The following is a 26,093-nucleotide window of genomic DNA, read 5'->3' as shown; positions in this document are numbered from 1 at the left end:
CAGTAAATGTGACAATGCATAATATTAGAATAATTAGTTTAATGCCAGTCCTAGTAATTTTGTCTTCAACGTATACAAATGTATTTAGAAATTAAAATGTAAAACTAAATTTATTACCAAGGAAGACTGGGCTGCTGAACCAGGTAAATTGAGTGGTATATACTGTTTTTTTGAAATTCACAAATGACTGACTAATCTGAGAATGAAACCTCCATATGTTCAGCATTCCAGGATGCTGAGGACACAAGTTATAAGAACTTAAACTAGTGTGTGGAAAATAATTATAATATTTTTAAATACCACATTTTGGAACAGTAGCCAAGCCATTATCACATGCTGGTTGCAGGGCTGGCTTTAGGGTTCCTATGCGATCTAGGTGTAGCACCTACTCTATGACCTCAGTACCCTAGATGGTCTCATAAGTTGCCTTGATGGTAGATAGGGTAGGGTGTTTCTATAAAATACTTTTTCAAAGTCTCTGTAAAGGCAGATGATACAAGCACAATTCATGATATTTGTAGCGCTATTTGAGATAATATATCAGCTAGCACACCAATTTTATGTATCTTACTGTAAGACTCTGTGCCATTTATAGTGCATTTAAAGTACCAATGAGTCCAATGATTCAGAGTCCAATGTTTCACCATAAAATTGTGTAACTTAATGGTAAAGTAAAACATAGATCTGGCTTATCTGAGATGACCAGATATAGGCTATTTGTTGTATGTAATACTCGATTACTGAGGACAATAGAAGATAAAATTTAACAGCAGCTGAATCTCTAAATGTTGCCTGACCATGATAGAAAAAAGACAGAATAAGCATTAAGAATTTTAGCATTAGTATGCAAGAATGTGTCTTTAATGAAGTTACCAAGATAAAAGATTTCAAATCTAGCCATTATTAAAACAACAAAAGTGGTGATCACTGGCTGTAAAATTCCTCATTCCTTAATTAAACAGCTCATTAATGCATTTGGAAAAGACAGCGGTCATGACCAGTCTGTAAACTGTTGACTTGTAATGGTCTGTGCACAGATTTAACGGCGTTCATTTCAAACACGAACTTCCCTAAAGTAATTCATGGTTAATTGCATCAAGCTATATATATAGTCCTGATCTCTCTATGAAATCAACAGGGGCACACACTATAGCCAAAAACTGAACAACCTTGGATGAAGAGTACCAAGAACCGCATGCCTATGAGTAAGAGATAACGCTCGAGATATGTTGGACTATGCAGTTTACCTAGACTTAGCATGTTTGGACTGTACAATAAATGGTATTCAAGAAGAAGGACTCCTAGAATTGTTTTGGACCCTGAATGACTTGGTTCTGACTGAGGTTTTTTTCAGTTTTTGTCTATGTTTTCCGGTTGGGGACACCATGACAACTAAGCCATTGACACTAACCAGCTGGTTTATTTAATTTATTACATTCGGGTCTGCTCCATTGTTTTCACACACAGTAGTATAGAAGCAAACTTCAAAGGGCCCTGCTTGAACATCACAGACTCTTTTTTTCCCCACCATAACACAGCAAACTAAAATATTGAAGGCAAAGGATTGGGTAAAAATAATGTAGAAATAATGCCTGAAAAACAGCTGAATTAGTATAAATGAATATTTTCATGGCAACACCCCCTTGTAAATATTGCTTATTTATTCAAAACAAAAAATAATTACTAAATGGCAGTTTTTTATTATACTTTTTTTTTACTTTCTCTGTGATCGCTGAAGCAACTGAGTTTGGCTTGTAAACTAATCTAATGTGTTAAGGGTCTGATTTAACTAAGGATAAACAAGCCTGGTCTCCTATATACACATTGGAAAGCCCAAGCTGAAACAAATAAGTTTTGTTTTATTTTAGTATTTGAACCTTTGGACGCCAGCAGGTGTTTACTCAGAACTGGACGATTCCAAACCTTGTGTTTATTATTTTGTATTTGTTTTGCTGAAGATCTATACAACTACTAAGCACTGCATCTTTATCCCATGATAAACCACAATCAGGAAGCATCATTATTAGTGATTTTGAGGCTGTCACTGCATGTTCTTAACATAAGCGTTTAGGAACAAGAAGGCCCTTAGTTGGCTTGGCAATATATTACATGGTCTATTAAGAGTCACATGCGTGTTGCTGAAACTACATAAAAAAAACAACTGAAGTCTATTTCAGGTTTCCACCTTTGTGATAATGTGAACAAGCCACTTGCGATGAAAAATGTACAGGCACACGCATTTAGATCATAAAGCAGTCACCTTAACATTTTGTTTATGAGTTAATGACAGAATCCTATTGCATCGCGCAACGATGTAGCTATAACACTGGAATTCATCACAATTATGCCAGTGGCTGTGGAAATGAGATAGCAATTCCAAACACATCTGCTTCCTCTGCTTTTTGTTTTCTCTTTTGAAAATGTGACTATTAAACTCTAAAATGTATGGAAATAAAGATTTAGACCATAGATAAACAGTAGTTGGTCAGTATTGAATGTCTGCTATTTACTCCATAAAAACAAAGCCATTTTGAATGCCCCTATGACCTTTATTGAAAGTCTTCTAAATGTACCTATTACTTCTTATACCGGTATCTGTTGTTCTTTAGTCAAAATTGCTACATTTTATTAGGTAAACAAAGAAAAAGATGTAACATTACGTAAGCTTTCATGACCTCATAGGTCAATTTTTGAAATTTTATATAACTTTACTTTTTCAATGTTGGCCCAACTTCAACTAAAGACTTCATTTTTTCATTTGCTAATGTGAATTTATCCATTTTTTATCATTCTGACAAAACGCCATATCTAATTGCTAAGTGTAACCCTTAAATTATTGTATGTCCGGCTCTCTTCAGAAGAAGCATTATCATAATAACTTACAACTTCAGAGGTCTATAGATATGTATGAAAAGGCTTCGCTGCCATTTAGACCAAATATTAAGTAATATGAGAAAACATGCAAATGTAGAAGATATGATTAGAGAGTAGAAAGTGACAATTTATGAATTTACTCTTTTTTTAACACATAAAAGGCTACTCAAGACTAAAAGCTCAAACAAACAAATACCCCTATCATACTTACCCTTTAGAATACTGCCTGCTATGCTTAATATTTTGGAGTCTGAAAATACCCATAGTTTTGTGTATCTTAAAATCTGCTTGACCCCCATTATGTTTTTTATAAAAATACAAACAAACTAAAAAAATTTATTAGTCATCCATATTAGAATGGGTTGAGGGTTTGAACAAACACGCCATAACAACTTTATTAATTGTTAAAAAAGCATTGCATTTTGCTATTGGTTGTAAGCACTTGTAAAGTTATAGCAAGATATGCATTTCATAATATGTCGTGTTATTATTTTACAGGCATGTTGCTGAGTTTCTGGCACAGAAAAATATACATTTATTGCAAGCAACTGAATTCCATTGTGTATGATTTTTTTTCAACAAAACGACTATTTGTACTCACTTAAAAATGTAATTATAGATAGTACTTGTATGGCCGACAAGAAAACAATCTGCTCATGGGGCAGAACAATATTCAAACCAACTGTACAATTTTTGTCCTGGTATAAAAAAGGCATCAAAGCAACAAGATAACATTCAATATGCAATACCAGAGGAGTTCAGCTAAACTGCCAATGAATGGTCAGAATGATTAACTGTGTAAAAGGGGATAAAAAAAGCTGTGATAGTATGCTATATAATACCAATGTATTATCATAACTGAACTTCCTATCTTTCTAACAACAATGTTAATAATTATATGTCAATATAGGTAGCAATACGTTTTCTGTACAAAAAGATGCAATTGTAATAATGGTTTTAATTGCAGTGCTATAAAATAAGGTAATCCATTGTCTTTTTTTTAACACGTTATTATTTTAAAATAAAAAGCAAAAATATGAAAGCTATATGTGTTTCCATAGCAGCAGTGACAACGTCAGCCCCTACCCTTCTTCATGCCCGCTAGAGATTATTTCACAAGCTGTGCATAGTGAATACATGCAACCATTGTGTAAAGGTTGAACTGTAATGGAGAGAGTGACGTGTGGGTGATGCTACAGTAGGAAGCATTTAATCTTTGATGTGGCATATAGTATATATATATACACACACACACAATGTTTACACAAAACAAATGTTTATATTTCACATATTTTTATATATATATATATGTGTGTGTGTGTGTGTGTAATATAAACATTGGTTTTGTGTAAACATTGTGTTATTGTACATCTGGGAATGATTAATTTTACATGAGACATATCCTTATTTTGTCCTTGGATTCCCTAAATTCTGAGTATTATTAAGTATAGTGTATATATATATATATATATATATATATATATATATATATAATATCCTGGTATAGATTGGTGGTAGCAAAGATTTGATTGTACCAAGTCTTCCCAGGACACCCCAGGCACTCATCTAATGTATATTAAGAAGTGGCAGACGACCCATCACTTTAGATGGCCAATGTGACAGTACCATAAAAATAATTTTAGGTAAACCAATATCCTTTTTTATAGGTATATTTGTAACAAAGTCATGTACCACAAGAATAAAATGTATTATTTCCCCAAACCTCTCTGTAGTGATATAATGATGCATAAAATGTATGCATAATACAAAAAAAAACCTGCCTAATAAAACTACATATGAACATCTTGCTTTAAAGACATATGTCCATAGCCATAACCATTGCAATGAAATTACATACCAGTCTAGCTCCCATCAACTACTATAAATACCTGGAAATGCGCTTGACCCATACCTGACATTTGGTTTCTGGACTGATTCACTGACATCTGAATTATACACCAGGCTGCAAACACTTTATAGAAGCAGACCTTCTATAAAGTGCAGAGGGTTAACTGTGGAGAAATAGTGGTTATATTTAAAGAAGAAAGTAGCAAAACATATACAATCAGCAGAAGCATTCTGTAGGTTGCTATGGTGATTGCATACATTTTACCAACTCTGTGCTAGAACCGTTCTTTATAAATAACCCCATAATGTTAGAATATGGACTCCAAACTCACCTTTGCCGATGAACCTTTGTTCTACATATTCAATATGGTAGCAGATCATTCGCAAACAATTCTACATCATATCACACTGAATTATCTTGAGTAATGAAATATCTAGATGAAGAATGTTTATATATGGTTTATATATTGAGAAACATTATTAACCTTTGAGTGGCAACAATCACATCAAGCTTTTGTTGTCAGATGCATATATTATGTTAATCTAGCACTCAATAACACTGTAAATCTGTTTTATGACAGATACATTACAGGGGGATGTATGACTTTTACTAGAATGGTTATGTGTGGGCCAACTTGGAATGCTGGTACAGGTAGTTTCAATGCTATGAGTATTTAGATATAACAGAAGGTAACATTTGCTATTGTAAAGAGAGTCTTGGATTGTTCAGCTCCTCTGAAGGTGTGCTGTGGTATTTGGCACCAAGACATTAGCAGCAGGTCCTTTAAATCCTGTAAGTTGTGAGGTGGGGCCTCCATGGATGCATCCTGGTCCCATGTGTTCTCCAGGTAAGCTACGCACTTAGCCATCCACACGATGTAAAAGAAAACATGATTTATCAAACCAGGCCACCTTCTTCCATTGCTCCGTGGTCCAGTTCTTGCTCACGTCCCCACTGTAGGCACTTTCGGCAGGGGTCAACATGGGCACCCTGACTCGTCTGTGGCTGGGCAGCCCCATGCGCAAACTACGATGCGCAACAAACTACGATGCACTTTTCAGCAATTTGAGCTACAGTAGATTGTCTGTTGGATTTGACAACACAAGCCAGGCATCAATGAGCCTTGGCCACCCATGACCCTGTTCAACGCTCTTCCTTCCTTGGACCACTTTTGATAGGTACTGACCACTGCAGACCGGCAACACCCCACGAGCTGCAGTTTTGGAAATGCTATGACCCAGTCGTCTACCCAACACAATTTTACCCTTGTCAATGTCACTTAGATCCTTACGTGCCCATTTTTCCTGCTTCTAACACATCAACTTTGAGGACAAATTGTTCACTTGCTGCCTAATATATCCCACCCACTGACAGGTGCCATAATAACAAAATGATCAGTATTATTCACTTCACCTGTCAGTGGAAGTTTTTTTTTCCCAAAGAGATATTCTTTTTTAGATTATCATATTAGTGGTGCATTAACTCTGTTTATGATACATATGGCATTATTAAGTAATGTTTACTCCCCCCTCCCAGTACTGTACTTTCACTATATGGTTTCAATCTCTGCAGCAGAGGTTAAATCAGGATTATGGGAAACATATGTCTGTGTGAGAGCCAATACATGTGGGAGTCATATGCTCCTGCTTTAAATTGTGCAGCCAAATAAATCAGTTTGTACCACACATTATCTTTGGTATTCTCTTTAACACAAATAATATAAGTCATGGTGGGGGGAAAAGTGTGATAGAAAATCTCTCTACTAAAAATTAAGAAAACACTCATTTACATCCATCCACTAAAAGCCAGGCGACTTGCTTTTCCACGGAATTCTTGTAGTGTTAATACCAATGCAAGTGTAGGCGCATGCAAACAAGGTTAACACTGATCACCTTTTTGCCTCTATATCCACTTTATACATGGATCCCTTTAGGGCAAATGTCTGCTGTACCAAAGTATGAAGACTGATGAACTAATAAGACTCCTGAGGCAGAGGCAAGCTTTTTTAATCTAAAGGAGCCAGATATGTATTTCAGCCAATGGAGATACTATAGCAATATTCTAACGTATATAAAAGCAGGTGGTAATACATGTGTACAAAAGTGTAACACTGAAAATTGCACCATGTTGGAATGTTTTAGGAACTTTTGTTTGCACTTGCATCATCCTTCTAACCTTTATTTCTTACTTTTCAATTCTGGGTCGCTTACAGGCCTAACAGGAGGGAACACTCAGTCCTATCTTTCTAGTTAAATCGGTCTCTGGCCTGGTATAGATTGGTGGTAGCAAAGATTTGATTGTATCAAGTCTTCCCAGGACACCCCAGGCAATCATCTAATGTATATTAAGAAGTAGCAGACCACCCATCACTTTAGATGGCCAATGTGACAGCACCTTTTTTATAGGTATATTTGTAACAAAGTCATGTACCACAAGAATAAAATGTATTATTTCCCCAAACCTTTCCTGCCTATAGTACTATTGTGGGGCACTGTTATACACTCATATAAATGAAGCAGGACAAAGGTATTTGTGTCTCAAAAACGACCACTCAATATAATATATTGAATATATAACCATTGACGTACAGTATGAAGCTGCATATGCCCCACAATGATTTTACCTAGGAAACCTGTTTTTGTATTTAAAATAACTTCACTTCATTCATAAAAACAGGTTTTAATTCTGTGTGATAATGTTCTAATGGCTATACAGAGGCAGGTCCGTATTCTACATTATGTATTCTAGCCTGTCCTTGGCTGAATTTTTTTTCTACTTACTTCTAGGACCATAACCTGTCATTAAATTTTTCCCTAACCCTCAACTATAAAATAATGAATGACTTTGAAGAATAAGTCCTATGTATGAATTTCAATACATCTTTGCAAATATCTACTCCTGTACCAAGGAGAAACTCTTTCATTATATGCCTGTAGATAAATTAGAGCCTGGACGAGGATATTCCTCTCATCTTAAACCACCTTTAGAAATTGTCTTTCATTTTAATGTCAAAGAGAAATCTCTCTCTTTCATAACTGCAAGAGCCAGCAAATTTGAATGTAAAGGAATTCTTGCAGAAACCTTCAAACTTACATTAATAAGACATGCAAGTTCTTTTTAAAGGGGTCTCACCACGCTTAGAGACATTTACGGAAGATGACTGTGTCTCCTGTTCTGGCACATATGCTTACTGCCCTGTTCTAGTGTTTTGTTGAATAAAACCTTGGCTGTACTATAGATATGGTTGGTTGTGTATCTGATTCATTCATAAGCCAAGGATCATTGGTTCTGTCCATCTTGTCTACAGTCTCTAAACAATGGTTTATTGGAAAATGTTAAACTTTTAGTTATTACAACTGTAAATCCCCAAAGATAAAATCCTTAAAATGGAAGCTGGTACCACTTTTCTTTGTGACAAAGCAGAAGCACCTTCTCATTCTTTGGTATTAATGTAAAATAAACCAAGACACTAATGATCATGCAACTGACAAACTGAAATATTACATTTATACAGGGGTATGTGAAACAGTAAATGCTGGGATCCACAGACTGAAAATGCATACTAGAAAAATTATGTTTCTGTTAAAAAATAAATTTTTTTTACTTAATTTCCATCATTGTGGCCTTGAACTTACATCTTGAATGTTTGTTAAACAATAAGTTAAACTGGCTAAATTCATGCAAAAATATATACTTTATCTAAAAAAGAGCATATATATTAACCAGATATCTAACCCAATCTCAACTCTATTATAAACAGAACTATTAATGTTGAAGACTCCACCATTCTGTAAAAGGCATAAAATGACATTGTGCCATGAGTAAGTACATACTGTACGGGATTCCTTGTGATGTTCCCATACATTACCAGTAAACTTCTAAAAGGCTTACATCATTAAACTATAGCCCAAAGAAAAGTCTAAAGATTTTTTTATTAGCAGCAAATTATATATATTTATAAGAATGTTGTGGAGGACATTGAAAAAGAGAGTGTGGAAATGTGATTGATCTAATTTGCTGAATTGCTTAAGTTCCTAAGAGCCAATGACCCAAAAAAAAAGAAATGAATTGAAGGATCAGGAAATGATGGGCTGTTGAGATTTCTAGAGGAAATCATCCAATGTAAAGAGACTGCTGTTTAACACTACATTTAGTTAATCACTGCATTCTATATGTATAAAAAGCATTGCAGGTTGAGTTGTACTGTGGGTTTTGTAATGTTACTCATCAGTAAAAGTCTATGTAATAAAATGTTGTTTTGTCACAGTTTATTTAATAAACCACGAAAACAGTTGGGTTATGGTAAATATGTCTTCAGATGTATTGACTGCCAACTGATTAAAAAGGCCAATCTACCTCAGAAGGAACTCACCAGGATTGGCCATCTACATTGGGCCCGCACTGTTAAGTAAAACGGAATGGCTTAATCTCACCTCAAGTGACCTGCAAGCTCACTTTTTAATTAAAACCCCAGGGTGAAACTTTACTACAACCTCAGTAACAATTTCAGAGTAAGGGTTTTTTGAAAAAAAATAATTTACAAGTCACTATACCACGTATTACTTTACTGCCTTCAAGCAGGATTTCTATTTAAAGAAAGCTGCTACACCAGGTATCTCTGTACTTATCTGTATGACTATATTGTCAATCAAACCAATTGTAGTAAAAAAAAAGTAAGCATCAAGTCCCCTGCCTCTGAAAACCCTTTATACACCAACCTTTTGTATATAGGAAAAGTCACTCATATTCTTTGTATAAGGTTACATGCAGTGACATAACTATAATTTCAAAATTGCATGCATTATTCTTTGGCAAACTGAAAAAGCAAATTTTAATTGAAAAAAGTTCCTGTTGTGTTGTAAACATGATTTGGCATGAGAAATCTTTGAGAGAGTGGGTGCATAAAAAGAATGCATAAAACTATAAAAAAGAAACAATAAAAGCTATTTTAAAATATTACAAATAAATATATAGCCTATATATATTTGTTGTTATACATTATATATAATGTATAAAGTCATATAAACTACTTTCATGAAAATGGCTGAGATTAATAGTTAGATATAAAGAGCCCACACATTCTGAAGTCCTATACCATTTATTGGGGTTCACAAACAAGTGAATCTACATGAAACTTTACAATAAATAAAAGTCCTGTTTACATTTTTCATTATAAGGTTCCTAAGTTAAATAAAAATATATATTTTTTAAGTCTTCAGTTTATTACTTTTTTACTTTTTGTTTTAAAGAAAGGTTCTTTCGGCAGCTTTCTGATAAAAGTAGCTTTCAGGTAAAATCTCTGAAATAGTATAATCTGCTTCTATTTCGGTATATCGTTTAAGCAGACACTTTATTTTAAAATCCCAAACACGCAAATCTATGTTTTTCCTTTGCATTTAATGATATATCAAATAGGACCTTGAAAAGAACCAACAGCATATTGCAATGTACTTCAGTTCTGACATTCAAGATATGGCAGTTCACCTATGTCAATGTGAATCTCAAACCTTTGGCAGCTTGTGTGAGTGCTGGCGGTGAACAAATAGAATGTCAACTTGGAGGCTTTGCCAAGATTTAGAAGGAATAGCAAAGCTATGTATAACACTGCATAATCTATTGCGGGAAGTAGAATCCAAAGAAAATCTCAGCATAGCAACATGTTTGCATGTACGCAACAATGTAGTTTTTGTCTTTAGGTTTCTTTGATTTTTCTGCAGAAAAGAATATGGTAGCCAAGCTAATGCGGACGACAGCCTGGCTTGGCATATGGAACTGGGTGCAGCTGCAGAAATGGACACAATGAGTTTTGTCAGCCTGAAGGGTGTTCATGCTTACTGCTGATTTCAGCATATTTCCCAATGGCTGACCAAAAGCATAGCATGCCTATGAACACATGAATTTAAATGATACTCTATTTGGGACAATTATTTCATAGAATATGGGACATATTTATCAAGCAATCAATAGTAATTTTGGTGCTGTGTTAAAGATTGGATATTAAAACTAGTATTTACTCAGTTTTATGAATTAAAAATAATATGTAATTGAATATAGCTACATAGTGGCACATAGCAAACACCTGAAATGTGCAGAAGCTCATAGTCATAGACAATCTATAGCGTGCATGTTAGCTAAGTTTAGGTCATGGCTTTCCAAATATAGCTAAATAACACCGTGAAAGATAAAACCAAAAATACGTGCTCTTATAGTGAACAGTAAAATAAAAGTGATACTTCCCTGATTTGGACCGCAGCACCCAAATAACACTCTCCTCCAAGTGTTGAAATATGAAACCAACGAAATTTAGATGGGGCGCAGGTACATATAAAGGGAAAAAATAATAAAACAATATAGTGTAGATGATTTGTTCAATGTGGAACTTAAGTGATATAATGCACTCACAAATCGAAAAAGTGATTTCAACCCATCAATAGGACTGTATATAATCTTTAATGTTCTTCTTGAGAAAATCTAAAAAACAAACTTCAATGGTGCAGTATTCCAAAGTCAAATGTAGAAAAATGGAAAAAAATGGAAAAAAATGGAAAAAAATATAGTAATTCAATTTTGATGTTTTATCTTTTAAAGCTAGTATAGGGTATGGAATGTGTAGATTAGACACCTTGTTCTTCTTTTATTATGAATGTATTAAGACAACTATTGAAATAACTGGACATTTATATTCTAAAAATTATAAATAAATATTAACCATTTTGGTATGTTAAATGATCATAATGATGCTTTTGAAAAAGCAAGAAAGTTTAATATTATTATTAGTTTATAGTCAAAGTGTACCTTCCAATCCAAACACGATTTTAAAGGACAAGACTGAGCCATGCATTGCACTGCACAGCATGATGGCAAAGTATTTTCATTATCTTTTGTGTCTTTTATTGTGCTACAGAATTTATTAACAAATATATATATATATATATGATGGCAGTGTAAAAAAAATCTCTACCTCTTAAAGCTGTTGTTACAAAAATGTAAATATCACAGCAAGGTGAACTGGTCACAGCGGACATGGACATACTATACACTGTGGGTGCACAACTAGCCACAATAAATTATTCAGAATAAAAAAAAAAATCTCGATAGTGTCAACAGTATAGTAGCAAACTAGGAAAGGTAAAGATTGATTATCTTCATGGGTGCTTCAAATATACTGATTTCTCTAAAATGTTCTCAAATTAAAGGCTGCTTAACTAAATTTGGGTCCATTCTTACATCATAACCTGATTTTTGGTAAACATGGCAAAGTTTCAATTAAAATATATTAGGGAAAATATAAGGTAGCTCGAAGCTTTTTGGTGTCTATGTTTCATAACAAAAAAAAATATTTATTTATATACATACATATTCCTTTACATATGGTTCCTAATTTACGGTGATCCTATTATCAACTATGCAGTCACATTTATGATCGGATTAATCATAGCCCTTAGCCAGTGTGCTATACAGTACCAACTTCTAGAACATTATAAGTAGAGCTTGTCTAAAACAAGCTATAGAACAAATACAAGGTACTTAAAGTATGAAAAATTAAATAGAGAGAACATTAACAGAAATAATAAATTAAATTAGCAGGAAGCTATTATTCTTACAGAGCGTTGAAGTTAATAACCCACGCCTTAATAGGTATTACATTTTATACATATTTGTATTAAATAACTTATAATGTTTAATTTAGCCAAACTAATTATTGGATTTTATAGCCTTCTAATTATGCAATAATACCTATAAGGGAATTAAAGTAAATACGCTAAACTTATGTGTAGATTTAATGTACCAAAAAGTTATTCTGAAATAACGTAAATTTATTCGTAAATTTATATGTAGTTCATTTTTTTTTCCTCATCTTCACTTTGTACAAGAACATTCTATGCTTTAGGACAAACTTCTTTTGCTGTCCACAGCTCCTAGCTTGATGTTAGAAGAAGCGCTGACATGTGGATTTTAAAAACACTCAAAAGGTATGCACATTTTTAGACACTTTGAACCTGTGCATATCTGTGTTTATTTCATATTACACAGAGGCCTACATGAGTAATGCCTCAACACCTGGTCATAGGACATTAACAGTAGTTATCCGCAGTTAAGCATCAGAGAGTCTTTAACTCAAAACGCATACCCATAAATCTCATTGGATTATTGTACATGAGTTAGCATGATAATGTATGGTAGAAACACATACATTTGTGCTCAATTCTATTGTGTTTCTGTTATTTGAATGCAGATACACATATAACATGTATTTCAAGAAAGAGATGACATTCAATAACAGGAAAATCCCTAAAGATACACGCAGATCACAAGTGGATTATGTATGCAATTCTGATGCAAAGAGGATAAAAGTGATCCATTGACCATAGCAACCAATAGGATGTCCCTGCTGATTGCTTTACTTTTACCTCTGTAGAGCTGAACTGCTGTTTAGACACATATGGGTCACACAAATGTGTGATCTATAAATGTTAATGTCTCAACGTGGCCTAAATAATAATTATAATAACTATGAAATGGCATAGGTCGCGGTGCCAAACGGTGGACACGGTAGAGAAACGGGCCTCATAGCTTTCTTTGATGTTATTTAACAAAGGCTCTTACATTTATATAGTTTATATATTTGCAATGTGCCTGCTTTTCTAACAGAACAACATACAACATACATCTCTTGTGACTATGTACAATGGGTTAATTAATTCCCCTTTATGTTCTTTCTACTATAGTAAAAATATTCTGGTTCCAGAGAACAACACGAGTACCGAGAACAGCTGGCCATTTAAAAGATCAGATGTTTCCGCAATTTGCTAGGCTGTTGTGAAGTAAATCAAAGCCCAGTCGATGAAATTTATTCGTGAACCTGTTCATCATAAATATAGGTTTCAGGGCAGCAGAGGAAAAAAAATGTGATTTGTGGCGTTTAGAGATAGAAACAGCTGCATGAAATCTCAAAGAACTTACTTTCTAGAGTGCTGGGAATGTAAAATAAATAATGACCCACTCTAATGCCAGAGAGGTTTTATCTGGAAGCAAAGGGCTCCCCAAAAAAACTAAATAATCTTTCCCTCCTCTTTTATCGGATCTGACATGGTGTTATCACTAAGAAACAAGACAGCACCTCCAGAAATTTGATGCAAGGTTGCCTATCAAGTTTGAAAAATGAGGCTTTTAATATATATTAAAATGGCTGCATTTTCAGGATTTGTATGGTACATTTCAGCATGAATTTAAAAAAAAATCATGCTCCACATTTTTTACATTTTTCCTTTATTTGAAAAAAAGGAAGGAAAATCATTATTATGCTATGCATTTTCATGCATTCGTCAAATGGAACTTCTGAAATTTGTGAATATGTGTTACAGACACTGGTACCAACCTTGAAGAGAAAACAAGGGGAGGAAAAAGGGCTGCTTTAGATCATTTTGTTTTAGGGTCATCAATTGTTATTCATAGTGGTTATTCCTTTCATACTCAATGTTCAGCAGAAGAACTAAAAATGTCCCCCTGTCGAGATTTGAATATATGCACCATTATGGAAGATCTTCAACAGAAATCATAGAATGGTTTTCTTTTAATATCTACTTTTTTTTTTGCCTCAATACAATACAGGGGAAAAAATGATGGTGGTAGTTGGAAACGTAGAAACGAGCAAAGACGAAGATTATCATAACGGTGCATTCTAGCTACTGCAAATTACATTTTTTTCTGGATGACAACTGCTGTCAACAGCATATGACCCAGTTAATCTCTAAAAGCATTCGCTTATAACCACCACTAGTGTGCATGTACAAACATAATCAGAAAAGATACTGCGTGCCATCATGTATACACATATAGGTGTACGGCCATCAGTAAGGAAATATTCTGAACACTCTGCTGATACATATTTACAGAGATATTGCAGAAAAACTGCACTAGTTTCAAATTTAGTCGGCATAGTTGTGTGTCTAGATGACAAATGAAGCATTCTCTGTAGCTACATATCTTCAAAACTATTTGGATCATCAGCAAAGAGCAATGTTCACATTAGCCCTAAGATAACTTCTTTAGGGAGATTTATTTTAGGTGTCCATTGCAATTTCCAGAGGTATTGGTATGAAGCAATACAACCATTAACTTCACGAACAAGTGAACCAAGTAACTAAACACCATTCTACAAATGCTTTCTGTCTACAACACTTATTGGAGAGGACCCACAGTTAAAATAAAACCGGAACCACCAGCATTTACGTATAAATGCTGTAATAGGGATTTGTATAATTACTAAATAAGCATTGATGACATGGTGTATATGCAGAGTTCATGGAGTTAAACGCACTTAAGAAAGTTATCTCCAGAGTTAAACACTAAGCTATGTAGAAGTGACCTTATGACCAAAGAAGCTCATCTTTTGAGATGCTTCATGAGCAATAAAAGCCACCAATATGACCAGTATATTGAAAACAATTACGCAATGCCGTTTCATCAAATAAATCTTATCTTTTTTAATATGATGTATATATAACATTTCCAAACTGGGAGAACAAATAAAATAGTAATGTCAATTATTCATATAACAGTTTTTAGTAATTATTTACCATACAGGGTCATCTTAATATTCAACATGAAAAAGTAGCGCAATCTAACCCTACTGTACTTTGTGATAAAAATAAAAAAGGATATAACATAAACATTATTATCACTGTTAGTCTTACTTATTCTTCAACATTTTAATCAAGTACATCACTGGGCCACATGCGTGCATCAAGTAAATTCAGTTCACTAGAACCTCTAGTTACAAACCATTCTTAAAATTAATATTAAGTATTCCTGGTTGAGGATGGAAATATAAGAAGCAATTTTTTATTATTTCTCGCCATACCCAAACAGATAATAAAAAGTAGCAGATGAACTCTGAAGGAGATGTAACATTCAATAAAGCAATAAGGGAAAAGGGAATACCAAGGCAACACAACAGACACGTCCTTGAACCAACTTGCAGATGTAAAATACTTAAACTATAGAATGCATGATCACGACCATTATTAAAAACAATTATTTTTTAAACCATTGTTGACTGTCACACCATAATGGAAGGGCACAGCTCTCTTGGGAATAAAAGCAGGGGTGACATGCTTGGCTCTCTCTGTGCTCATCATTTAAAACAAACAGTTTAGTATACTCTACATTATCGACACCAAGGATTGTATGAATCGAGTTGGCCAGCATATGAAAGAATTTAGCTCCCCACCCCCTATGGCTCAACAGCTTAAACAATAGACTTGTATTGAATTGCTCCACTCAAAGGCTCCTTTTTCTAATATGCTTAGGAAAGCAGTAAGCCCCATTGGGGAAACTTTGCTGCCGGTAAAATTGATCATAAAACTCAGAATGGTTCTTCTTAGGCTTTGTGCAAAGACATAAAGATGAATCACGACTGGCGGTTATTAGAACATATATCTCTTTTTATTTATAGAAACACTTTAACCCTACAAAATGATTTTCTGTTTTGGATTCTCTTGGTAAGAAGCTATGGAAACAAATGATACAAACATGCCTGTAAAAGGCAAAATAAAACTTAACAGATGTGGTTGTGCATCAAGTCTTATTTAATAACTTTGTTTTTCTTGCCTTTGTGCAATAACTTTTCCGAAAAAAAACTCATGTGTGGATGTATGTAGCGGACACTGATTAAACAAGGATGTGCAAGTATCTATTTTTAAACTTGGAAATTGTAAAATTGTAATAAAATGAAAAAGATGGCTAAAATTCTGTTGTGTTGTCTGGGTAGAGGACTGGGTGGCGGGTTGTAATTCCCCTTAAGCACCCAAAGAGTTAAACCTACATTCCGCTTATCAAATCCCATAACATAACAAATAGTTGTTCTTTAGTACCTTTAAATATCCTATGCATGCATTATAGAGTGAAACTATAGGGCATATAAGCTGTACAGATCGCAAATCCCTATTGCAAATGGAACATGAAGGTTAATAGGTATTATCATTTTATCACTGTTAATAGACAAGCAGAATCATGTTTTTTTTTATTCAGTTGCATAACTGAAAGGCACAAGCATCACCTCTCTACCTGGACACAAGAAAGAAAAAATGTCTCGTAATTCAAGGCACTAGTGAAAGGACAATGATTTATGCCATTTTTCCAGCATGGAAAGAGAAAGTAAAAAAAAAAAAAAGAAAAAAGGTATTTAAAAAAAAAATCTTTTTGAGATCATCATATTCCTTATGCCAATTAGCAGCCGGATCATTTAAACGTTCAAAAGTGATTTCAAATGCTGGGAAAAACTCCAGGTACCAGAAAGCACAAATCACTCCCTAAAACTCTGTAGCCTCGGGAACTACTGCACAGTGAGCTAACGTGTCGTTGCTGCATACACACGATCAATGTAACATTAATGTAGCCTAGCACAGTTCAGCAGCTGTCGGATAACTGTATCCGTACTTACATTCTGTCAGAAACTAGCAAACGGCTATCGACCATCATATCAGGAAGAAAATCCAGCTTGAATGAAGAAGTCATGTTCTTGCTTCTGCACGCTGTTCTGCTCTGGCAAATAAGAATGTTTCTCTGCTTGTCTGATTCAACAACAGTGCTGGCCAAGAGACAGGCAGGGACAGGTGCGGGAGGCCTCCCCAAGGCAGAAGCCAGACCCGGCAGTTGTCACATTCTCTCCCCCACTTGTTTTCCTCCAATCCCTTCTGAAATCGACTGCTGAGGCAACTGTCTATAGAGTACCAGGTGCTGAAAGGGTAGGCGGGGCTTCGTTCATACTGCAGCTCAATTTAACCCCTGCATCTCTTTTGTTCCCATCACTACATTTTTTTCACCTTATACTAAACTAAAACCATCGGAAAAATAAACGTAAAATCATTTTAAACCTGAATTCTGAATATATATATATATATATATATATTACAGCGGCATCCATTTTTTGCAGTACTTATATATAAAAAACTATACCTTATATAAAAAAAATAACTATTACAATTTAAAAATGCTATAAAAATGCTATACGTAAAAAAGGGATTATCCATAATAACCTTTTCACTGAAACGTGCAACAGAAATGAAAGGATTAATTGTAATAAGGCTTACACTGTTAATGTGACATTCCGACATCATGCTAATGCATGTTTTATTTAAACGTTTATGTATTTCTCTTTTTCGTTAAGACTACATGCTGTACATTTATATTTGTAATTTTAAACGCGATAAATTAAGAACAGGCTGGGCAAATTTAACCCTCCCCCAGGTTAGATTTATTTTGGTATACACATTATAGCAATCAATATATGCTATTTGATAATATATGTCTACATGGCTTGGATACACAAAAAATAGATATATGACACAGTAAGTGCAATATTCCAGTGATCCTCAAAAATCTTAATTTAGCATAAAAATGGCATTTGTGTTACAAAAAAATATTTTTTTACAATCTAGGAATGACCAAATGTGCACAATTTATGTAAAAGTGCCGGGAATGATATATATAGAAAATAACAGTAGATTTCGCCCCTTATTTTTACGTGGTGTTACACTTAAGATGGACGTTACATGAACTCTCTCTTTTTTTTAACCTCCCATTTGAGATGCTTTGAAGTTGTTTCAATGCACCAGAGAAGATAATCCTATCCACTTGAAAGAAGCTAGGACTTTCTCCAGTACCCAAGCCTACATATTCATGTAAATATGTTCCGGCAGAACCGAACATCAGACCTGGCCCTCAGTGTTGGTAAAAATTCTCTAAATTTGTCTTTGTAACATATGTCAAGAATATCAAGCTTCTTGTTCAGTAAAAATGATGAAGGAGCTTGAGCTTCACAGGAGTCCTAAATTGTAAGAGGAATCAATAGCAGGATGAAAAACCTACTAATGTTGCCTTATAGGTCACTAGTAAGACTGTATTTAGAATACTATGTCCGGTTCTGGAGACTATGGCTTCAGGAACACATAAATAATTTAGAAAGAATTCAAATAAGGACCACTAAAATATTATCTGGTCTTACAAACAAAACAAGAAAAACTTTGAAACATAAATATGTACAACCAAGAAAGGCAAATAAATATTCAAATATGTCTTCGGATTGATAGAAGATCAAGAGGGATGCATTAAATAAATAGAGGAGTTCCAGAACCAGAGGGCATGATTTATACTTAGAGGGTAGGAAACTGAGTGGCAACGTGAAAACATTTTACTTTGCAGAAAGTAGTAGATACATGGACTAGACTTCCAGTTAAAGTAGTTGAGGCAAAGGAATTCAAGAGTGTGAAATGTGCATAAATGGTCCTAGTGAAGTAATTCAAAAAGGGTTGACTAGATGTGCCAATTGGTTCTTTTCTGACATTACTATCTATTTCTATTTTCGTCTTTCAACAATTTAAAGCATTGTGGGTTTATAAATGGTGCATTGTGCATACATGGATATGCATAATGCATAGCTGTGGTTCAGCTAAGCTTACTAACAAACAACTGAAATAGCTGAAGACGGACAATTTTTCTTTACGGGATGTGGCCTGAGAGGCATGGCTGGGGGGGTAGGGCTTTAAGAAGATGTTTTATATGATCAATTTATGATAATTTACAAACACAAGTTCTGCTGTTTATAAACACTTTTAGGGTAAATAGCTATTACATACTCATATACACTAAACTTCTTGAAAAGGTGGACTCATAAAGAGAGAAGGACATGGAGTGTTATCAGAGGGACACTTTTGATAAACCTAAATGTTTACATAAAAACATATACAGCTTTAGATAAAAACCAACCTTGCCCAGACATTCTGTAGGAATTCACCTGGAACAAGGCATTGATGAACTTTCTGTGCCTTTATACATACATGTACATTCTTTTATGGCAGACAAGTACTTAGTATAACCTGTGGTGCTGTTTGCCAGGAATAGGCCAGCACCCACTTGAGAAGTACTCACTCTGAAACACTGCTTCTTAGCAAAAAAAAGGCCTCAGTGAAGCAATCACACTTTGCTTCACTCATTCCTGAAGGAAAAAGAGGTATTACTCTTGGCAATGATAGGAAGCAGAAAATACATACTTGGCATTGTCTTTTTGTTTAATGAAACTATGTTTCAAAACTGTATATACCAAAGAAAAATATACGAAGTGCCTACTAATCATACCTCTTATTTATTTGGTATATCATATAATTAAACACAGTGATTATTTTCTTAGGCAAAAACCAGGGACACCAAGACAACATTTCATTTTCTGTTGTATTCTGTTATTTTGCCATACGATGGTTTAGTGGGTTTTTTTTCCTGATAATAAATATAAGTAATACTGAAATGGTAAGGGTTCCCAGGACAGACAACAGGATTATTAAATGAAAAACCACCGATTCTTCTAAGTACCATTTATTCTTTATAGCGTCTACTACGGTCAATTATTATTAGAATGAGTTTGTGTGAATAAAAATGTTCCATGTTAAGTTCTTCAGTTCTCTACCGATTTTTCCTATAGTGGAAGAAGGACATGTGACTTGATGGTGCATGAACTAGATCCTCCTTAGATCCTTTTGGATCTGTATATCAGCTTATGTCAGCTTCATATTTTCGCATTTTAAGTATATAGTTCTCAACATTTCAGCAAACATAAAACTGTTTGGATCCAGTGTCATTTTAATGGTACAAAGGTTTCTGTATATTATCTGATTCCAGAAAGAGCTGTTTAAGGTTATACGGATAATAAAACCCGAACTAAAGCTTTTTTGATTAAAAATAAACTTTTATTCTGCAAGTAACAAGAACAATGGTGAGATAAATGTTGAATACTTTTATTTCACACATTTTCTTCTCACTCCGAGATGTTATTGCTGTAGAAAAGATAAATAAGCATTTGATGTTGTTTCTCTATTAAATTATTAGTCAAACATAAAACCTTCCCTCTCCTAACCCCCTTAATTTACAGTAAGGCACATATCTCCAAAGCTGTAGTCATCCTCATTACAGAAAAATTGCAAGTTGATATCAACGGGCATGGAAACATCATGAAGTCTATATTTTTTTTATCATTATCCAATCCAGCACAAAACAAAATGATGGTAATAGCAACTGTGTGGGTATGAATATTATTGAAATTTGGTTCTACCAAAATCTTTTTTCTAAACCTGGACTTGTTACAATATCCTAACTTTTAACAGATAATTACCAACCCTAGTACAAAGCAGATCAGATATGAAAGATATATGTTGCTAGTAAAGGGCTTTGTACAGAGCATTAATATGTGCTATAAAGAACAGCCCTTTAGAAAGCATGTACACAATATACCATAGCATTGTGCATTTTCATAATTCAAAACCAGTGCATGATGGAGCAGTGATAGAAGGGACTAATATTAGATCCTTAAGAAAGTATATATATATATTGCATGGACGCCATCAATAGCACAATAGCACACATGCAACATGCATACTGTAGAGCTACCAGCATGGTTTGTAATATAAAGGTCCTTTAGCTTTTATCATGTAGCTCTTAAATCACTGAATGCTCATTGCTGGTACCTTGGAATGCTATCGGGATTATTTCATGAATATGTGTCAGTTAAATCTGCAATATTTCTGAAAGCTTGGAGTAAAGGTTTCCTATGACAGAGAAAAGAAAGCTCGCCCGCATGTGAACAACAAATCACAGCATAGTGAATCCTCCCCATAATGCATTTTACATTGGAAGCACACACACACATCACAAAATCATTGTATTTTAATAGTGACCCCCAGTGACTTTTCCTATTCAGCTTATATATATACTGTCTATACCAAAGGTGAAAGGAGCATGAGGTCTGTACCCATAGACCTCTGATGTCCTATTCCAATGCTCAGCACTGAAGCCGTGCGCACTGCTAGGAAGCACAGAAACAGAGGTCTGTAGAAACAGACCTCATGCTCCCATCACCAGGACCAGCAGGGTGAGGACAAAAAGAGAGAAAGGGAAAGAAAGAGTGTGAGATAGGCAGAAAGGGGAGATATGTTAGGGTAAGTGTGTCTGTGTAGGGCAAGTAATCATGTCTAAGTGCAAGTGTATGCTAAGTTGTTTGTGTGTAAGGATAAGCATGAATATTTGTGTGTATATGGACAGGCATGTGTATGGCCACTGCCTGGAAGATTTTTAATTTCAGGGGTCACACGTTGTGCTGTTGTTGTTCAAATAATTTCTGTGTATGAGGAGGGTGCTACAAAATGATCAGCCCCGGTTGTCAAATAGGTTATGTCTACCACTGCTGCAAGAACTTTAGTTTCCAAGGCCACCCAGAAATCTTTAAATTTCTCTCCATCTCAAGATGTTTTGACATCATCCTGATACTGCAACATACAGCCCCTGCACAGGAGGATGATAAGAAGAATATGCTAGTACCTTCCAATAGAAAGCTCTATAGGTAGGAATATGGCTTTGTGGGTGTGACTTGGAGGCTATGGAGGAATGACGGTGGCTGTGGAGGGGTGACTAGGGGGCTGTGGAGGAGTGACTTGGAGGCTATGGAGTTTGTAATTATCATTATAATCTTTATTAAAATGTAATCACAAATTTAGTAAACTATAGCCCTATGTATACACCAAGAGATTTTGTGTTTTTTTTAAAGAAGAGTACTGGGACCTTCTTTTTTTTTTTAAAAAACACACCATGATTTAGGTAGATAGCAGGCTGCACGAGAAATGTGTTTTGCTGAATTTATGCTGAATACACCACTCTCTGGAAAATACAATACTATTTGTGCTCAAACAAGCTTACAATTAAAAAAAGACCATTTTTGACTGGTAAATTACTGACTGAGTAGGCTTATTCTGTATGTGCCATGGCACTACCGTCCATTATGAATGGAACTGGTCCTTTCTGTTACTCACATGTAATGTACGATATTGCTGGGAATTCATGTAATCTGTCTACAAATAAGAGCATGTGGCAACTAAAAAGATGAAAGGAAAAACTCTCAAGCTCAGGGAAAACTGACGTGACATTCCAAATCTGCTTTTTTGGGGAGTTTAAAACTACAACTTGCAATCAGGATATACACTTGCTTTCTATAGCTGTGCATGTAAGATGAGATGTGGTGTTTTATAGTTTGTTAGCACTGCTATATTTATAAGTCATATGTCTACTGCCACTATTACTATCTGAGTAAGAATCAGAGTTTTAGTGTAAAACCCTACATACCAATAAATATTTGAAACCCGAGAGAAGCTTGACTAAGCAGCCCTTAAAAAGATATACTTATCTTTATATAATATATATATATATATAATACAAATAATAAAATTGTAAAGTGCATTAACAGGGAAAGAAAATCAGCACAGAAAAGTACATTTATGTGTATAATTCTTTTAGCACTGGTTGAAACAATAGTGAAAAGGCATCTAAATAAATGGGCAGTGCCTGTTTATAGGACATGATGTCAATATCAACCTCTGAAATGATTTATATTTAGAAATAGATATGGGCATTTAAAATGCTATATTGAAACATGGGTTCTTTTGAAAAATGTATTTTCTTTTTAATTACATGTGAATTGGCTGGAAGAAGCTGCAGGGAAGCCCAGGCTCTTACTGACTTAAGCCTTCTCAGCAGTTTGTTAAATTCTAGCCTCAAATCCCTGGAGGGAATGGTGGATTCAAAGCAGCTTTTAATCATACCACAGGGAGGGTGAAGTAGTATGTAAGTAGGTCATATAGAAAGCATTGAGAGTGCATAGGTTACGGTTTTATTTAACAACTAGTGTGTAACAGTTTGAATGCACCTTTACCATAGACATTTATAGAAGATGGTATGACTGGGGTCATACACAACGGGATATGTTTTATGAAAAGAAAAATCCCACTTTAAAATTGAACATTTGATTCTCTCGATACACAAAGGAATTTATCTGGAATAGAGTCCCAGTATCTACTGACCAATTTGGTGGTAAAGTATATATATATATATATATATATATATGTATATATATATATACATATTATTAAGTTAACAATGTTTAACTTTTTACAATTAATTCCAGCTCACAAAGGGTTATCAGCATATGTTAGGTATAGAAGAAAAAAAAACTTGCTGTGCTTTCATCTATTCAATGCAAGCCTAAAACGTTAAAACTGTAATGTCAGAGGATAAAAAAAAAAACTCCTTGACTTCCCAATACGGTAAAAATATATTCTTTAGAAATATTATTCTATGGAGCAGATCTAGACATGAATAGACCCTTTTAAAGCTAACAATGTATTAGAAATCAGAAATTCTGCAAAGCTCCACTTCTCTATTGCAGTCAGCATTTGTTTCAGTCAGCATGGTAATTCAGAAGCGCTTCTTAATGCTCAGAGATGAATTTTAATGTTCTAAGATGATAGCCCAGCCCAGTAAAGTAAACATGCTCTTACAAATGCCAACATCCTTCCTTTTTCTAGAATCACTTGGACAATAAATTCCACTCATTGTCCCACTCATCTCTATAAAGAATTATGAGTTATTATTACCGTACTATTGATTTATAAAGTGCCATCATATTCCGCAGAGCTGTACAATGAGTTATGCAAAAGAATTCCTGGAGTTGCCTCTCTCTTTTCCTTGACAGTTACCATTTTTTTGGAATCAATGGCCTATTAATTATTGAGTTGAAATGCAAGTGGAGACACTTCACAGAAATGTGTCAAAATGGGCTTATTTCCTGAGAAGCCTCTAAGGCAGAGCACAGAGAGTTCACTTTATTCTTCTGAATTTCTTATCCCTCAAGCTCCAGTCAGTGCTATTTCAGCTAGACATTGCCCGTGGCACTCCAAAAAAGATGCCTAAGCTCCATAGTATGTAAAAACGTCTAAGCTCTGTAATACGAAAACCAGAGCTGTGAGCCTATTCAAAGTAACACCAGCCTTTTCTGACCTAAGAGACAGGGTAGTTACAGAGTCAGCATTCTTTCATTTTGTGAAATGATTTGATGCCTAATGCCAGATGTACTGGGAACGATGGCTTAGTTTTACTGAAAGCTATCTTGGAAAGGAAAACACAATCACACCCAGAGAGTAGAAATTCCATTTGTGTTTATCTTTTGCTTTTGACTTTTTCAGTCCAGATATCACCATCTTGGCATGTTCCAATTATATGAACTTCTCAGTATTTTGCAAAGCCTTACATATTTGTATGCATTCATATCTACCGGATCTTGAAGAATGCTCTGCCAACTGTATGTTTAGTGGGCATTTGGAATGCTAAATACAGAATCAAAACTTACTGGTTGAGATGAATGCATAAACAATAAAGTGCACTGTACCTTCAAAAATCCAGTCAGCTGGGAGATTGTATAGAGGCAAGTCTATATTTTCAAATACACTGTGGTTATGTGGCACAGTGATAAACCGAACACTAGTTACAACACCTCATTTCATTTCCTGCGTGACTTGCTTACATACCTAAGACGTTAACAAAAAAATTGGAGAAATCTTTTAAGGACAGAAAGAGAAAAATGTTTCTTTTGTTTTATATAAGATTATGATGATTATTACTAGTATAATATCTGGAAAGGGAAAAAGGAGGGGAGAGAGAAAGTAGGATTGAACTGAGAAAAGAGAAGGTGGGAGGCCGGTAAGTAGGTTACTGCAGTAGTCTAGATGGGATATTACAAGGGAATGGATTAGTTGTTTTGCGGTGCTGGCAGTCAGGAATGGACGAATTTTGGAAATGTTGCGTAGTTTGTTATGGCAGGATTTAGAGAGTGATTTGATGTGAGGGATAAAAGATAGGTTTGAGTCTAGGGTCACTTCGAGGCAGCGGACTTGTGGTGAAGGAGAGATTGTGGTACCGTAAACAGTGATAGAAAGGTCAGAAAGGGGAATAGAGTTAGAGGGAGGGATTAGAAGGAGCTCAGTCTTATACATGTTTATCTTGAGGTGGTGAGAGGCCATCCAGGAAGAGATACCAGATAGGCAGCTGATCTGACAGATGCAGAGAGATTGGGGGTGGAGAGATAGATTTGTGTGTCGTCTGCATTGAGGTTGAAGACAAAGCTGTCGATACGTTTACCAGGTGAAGAATGAAGACGTGTAGATGAAAAATAGTAGAGGACCCAGGACAGAACCTTGAGGTACTCCATCAGACAGAGGCATTGAGGAGGAGGAGTCCCCAGAAAAAAACAGAGAAGGATCTGTTGGAAAGATATGAGAGAGCAGTGTCATGGAGACCAAGAGAGCTCAGAGTCTGTAGGAGGAGGGAGTGGTCGACTGTGTCAAAGCAGCAGAGAGGTCAAGTACGATTAGGATAGAGTAGTGGCCATTGTTTCTAGCAAATAGAAGATCGTTTGTGACTTTGGTGAGAGCAGTTTCAGTTGAGTGCTGTGGGTGGAAACCAGATTGCAGGGGGTCAAGCAGGGAGTTTGAGGACA

At 35.0% G+C, this 26,093-nt stretch overlaps 1 protein-coding gene across 7 annotated transcripts in view; it reads right to left on the bottom strand.

Annotated features, from left to right (window-relative positions):
* LOC149298801 (CUGBP Elav-like family member 2) overlaps window positions 1-26,093 on the bottom strand; it is a 230,707-nt gene that overhangs the window by 188,888 nt on the left and 15,726 nt on the right. For 4 of the 7 annotated variants that reach the window (XM_089487181.1, XM_089487186.1, XM_089487185.1 and 1 more), the window contains exon 1: window positions 17,169-17,242. The exons of the other annotated variants lie outside the window; for them this stretch is intronic. In XM_089487181.1, coding sequence (XP_089343307.1) covers window positions 17,169-17,242 — 74 coding nt within the window. Of the gene's footprint in view, window positions 1-17,168; window positions 17,243-26,093 lie in introns of those variants that run through there. 7 annotated transcript variants of the gene reach the window in all.

Source organism: Sceloporus occidentalis, unplaced genomic scaffold (genome assembly GCF_023333645.1).
Source record: "Sceloporus occidentalis isolate IW3139 unplaced genomic scaffold, rSceOcc1.0.p SCAF_31, whole genome shotgun sequence".
Lineage (NCBI taxonomy): Eukaryota > Metazoa > Chordata > Lepidosauria > Squamata > Phrynosomatidae > Sceloporus > Sceloporus occidentalis.
This window is presented reverse-complemented; position numbering and strand designations above follow the sequence as displayed.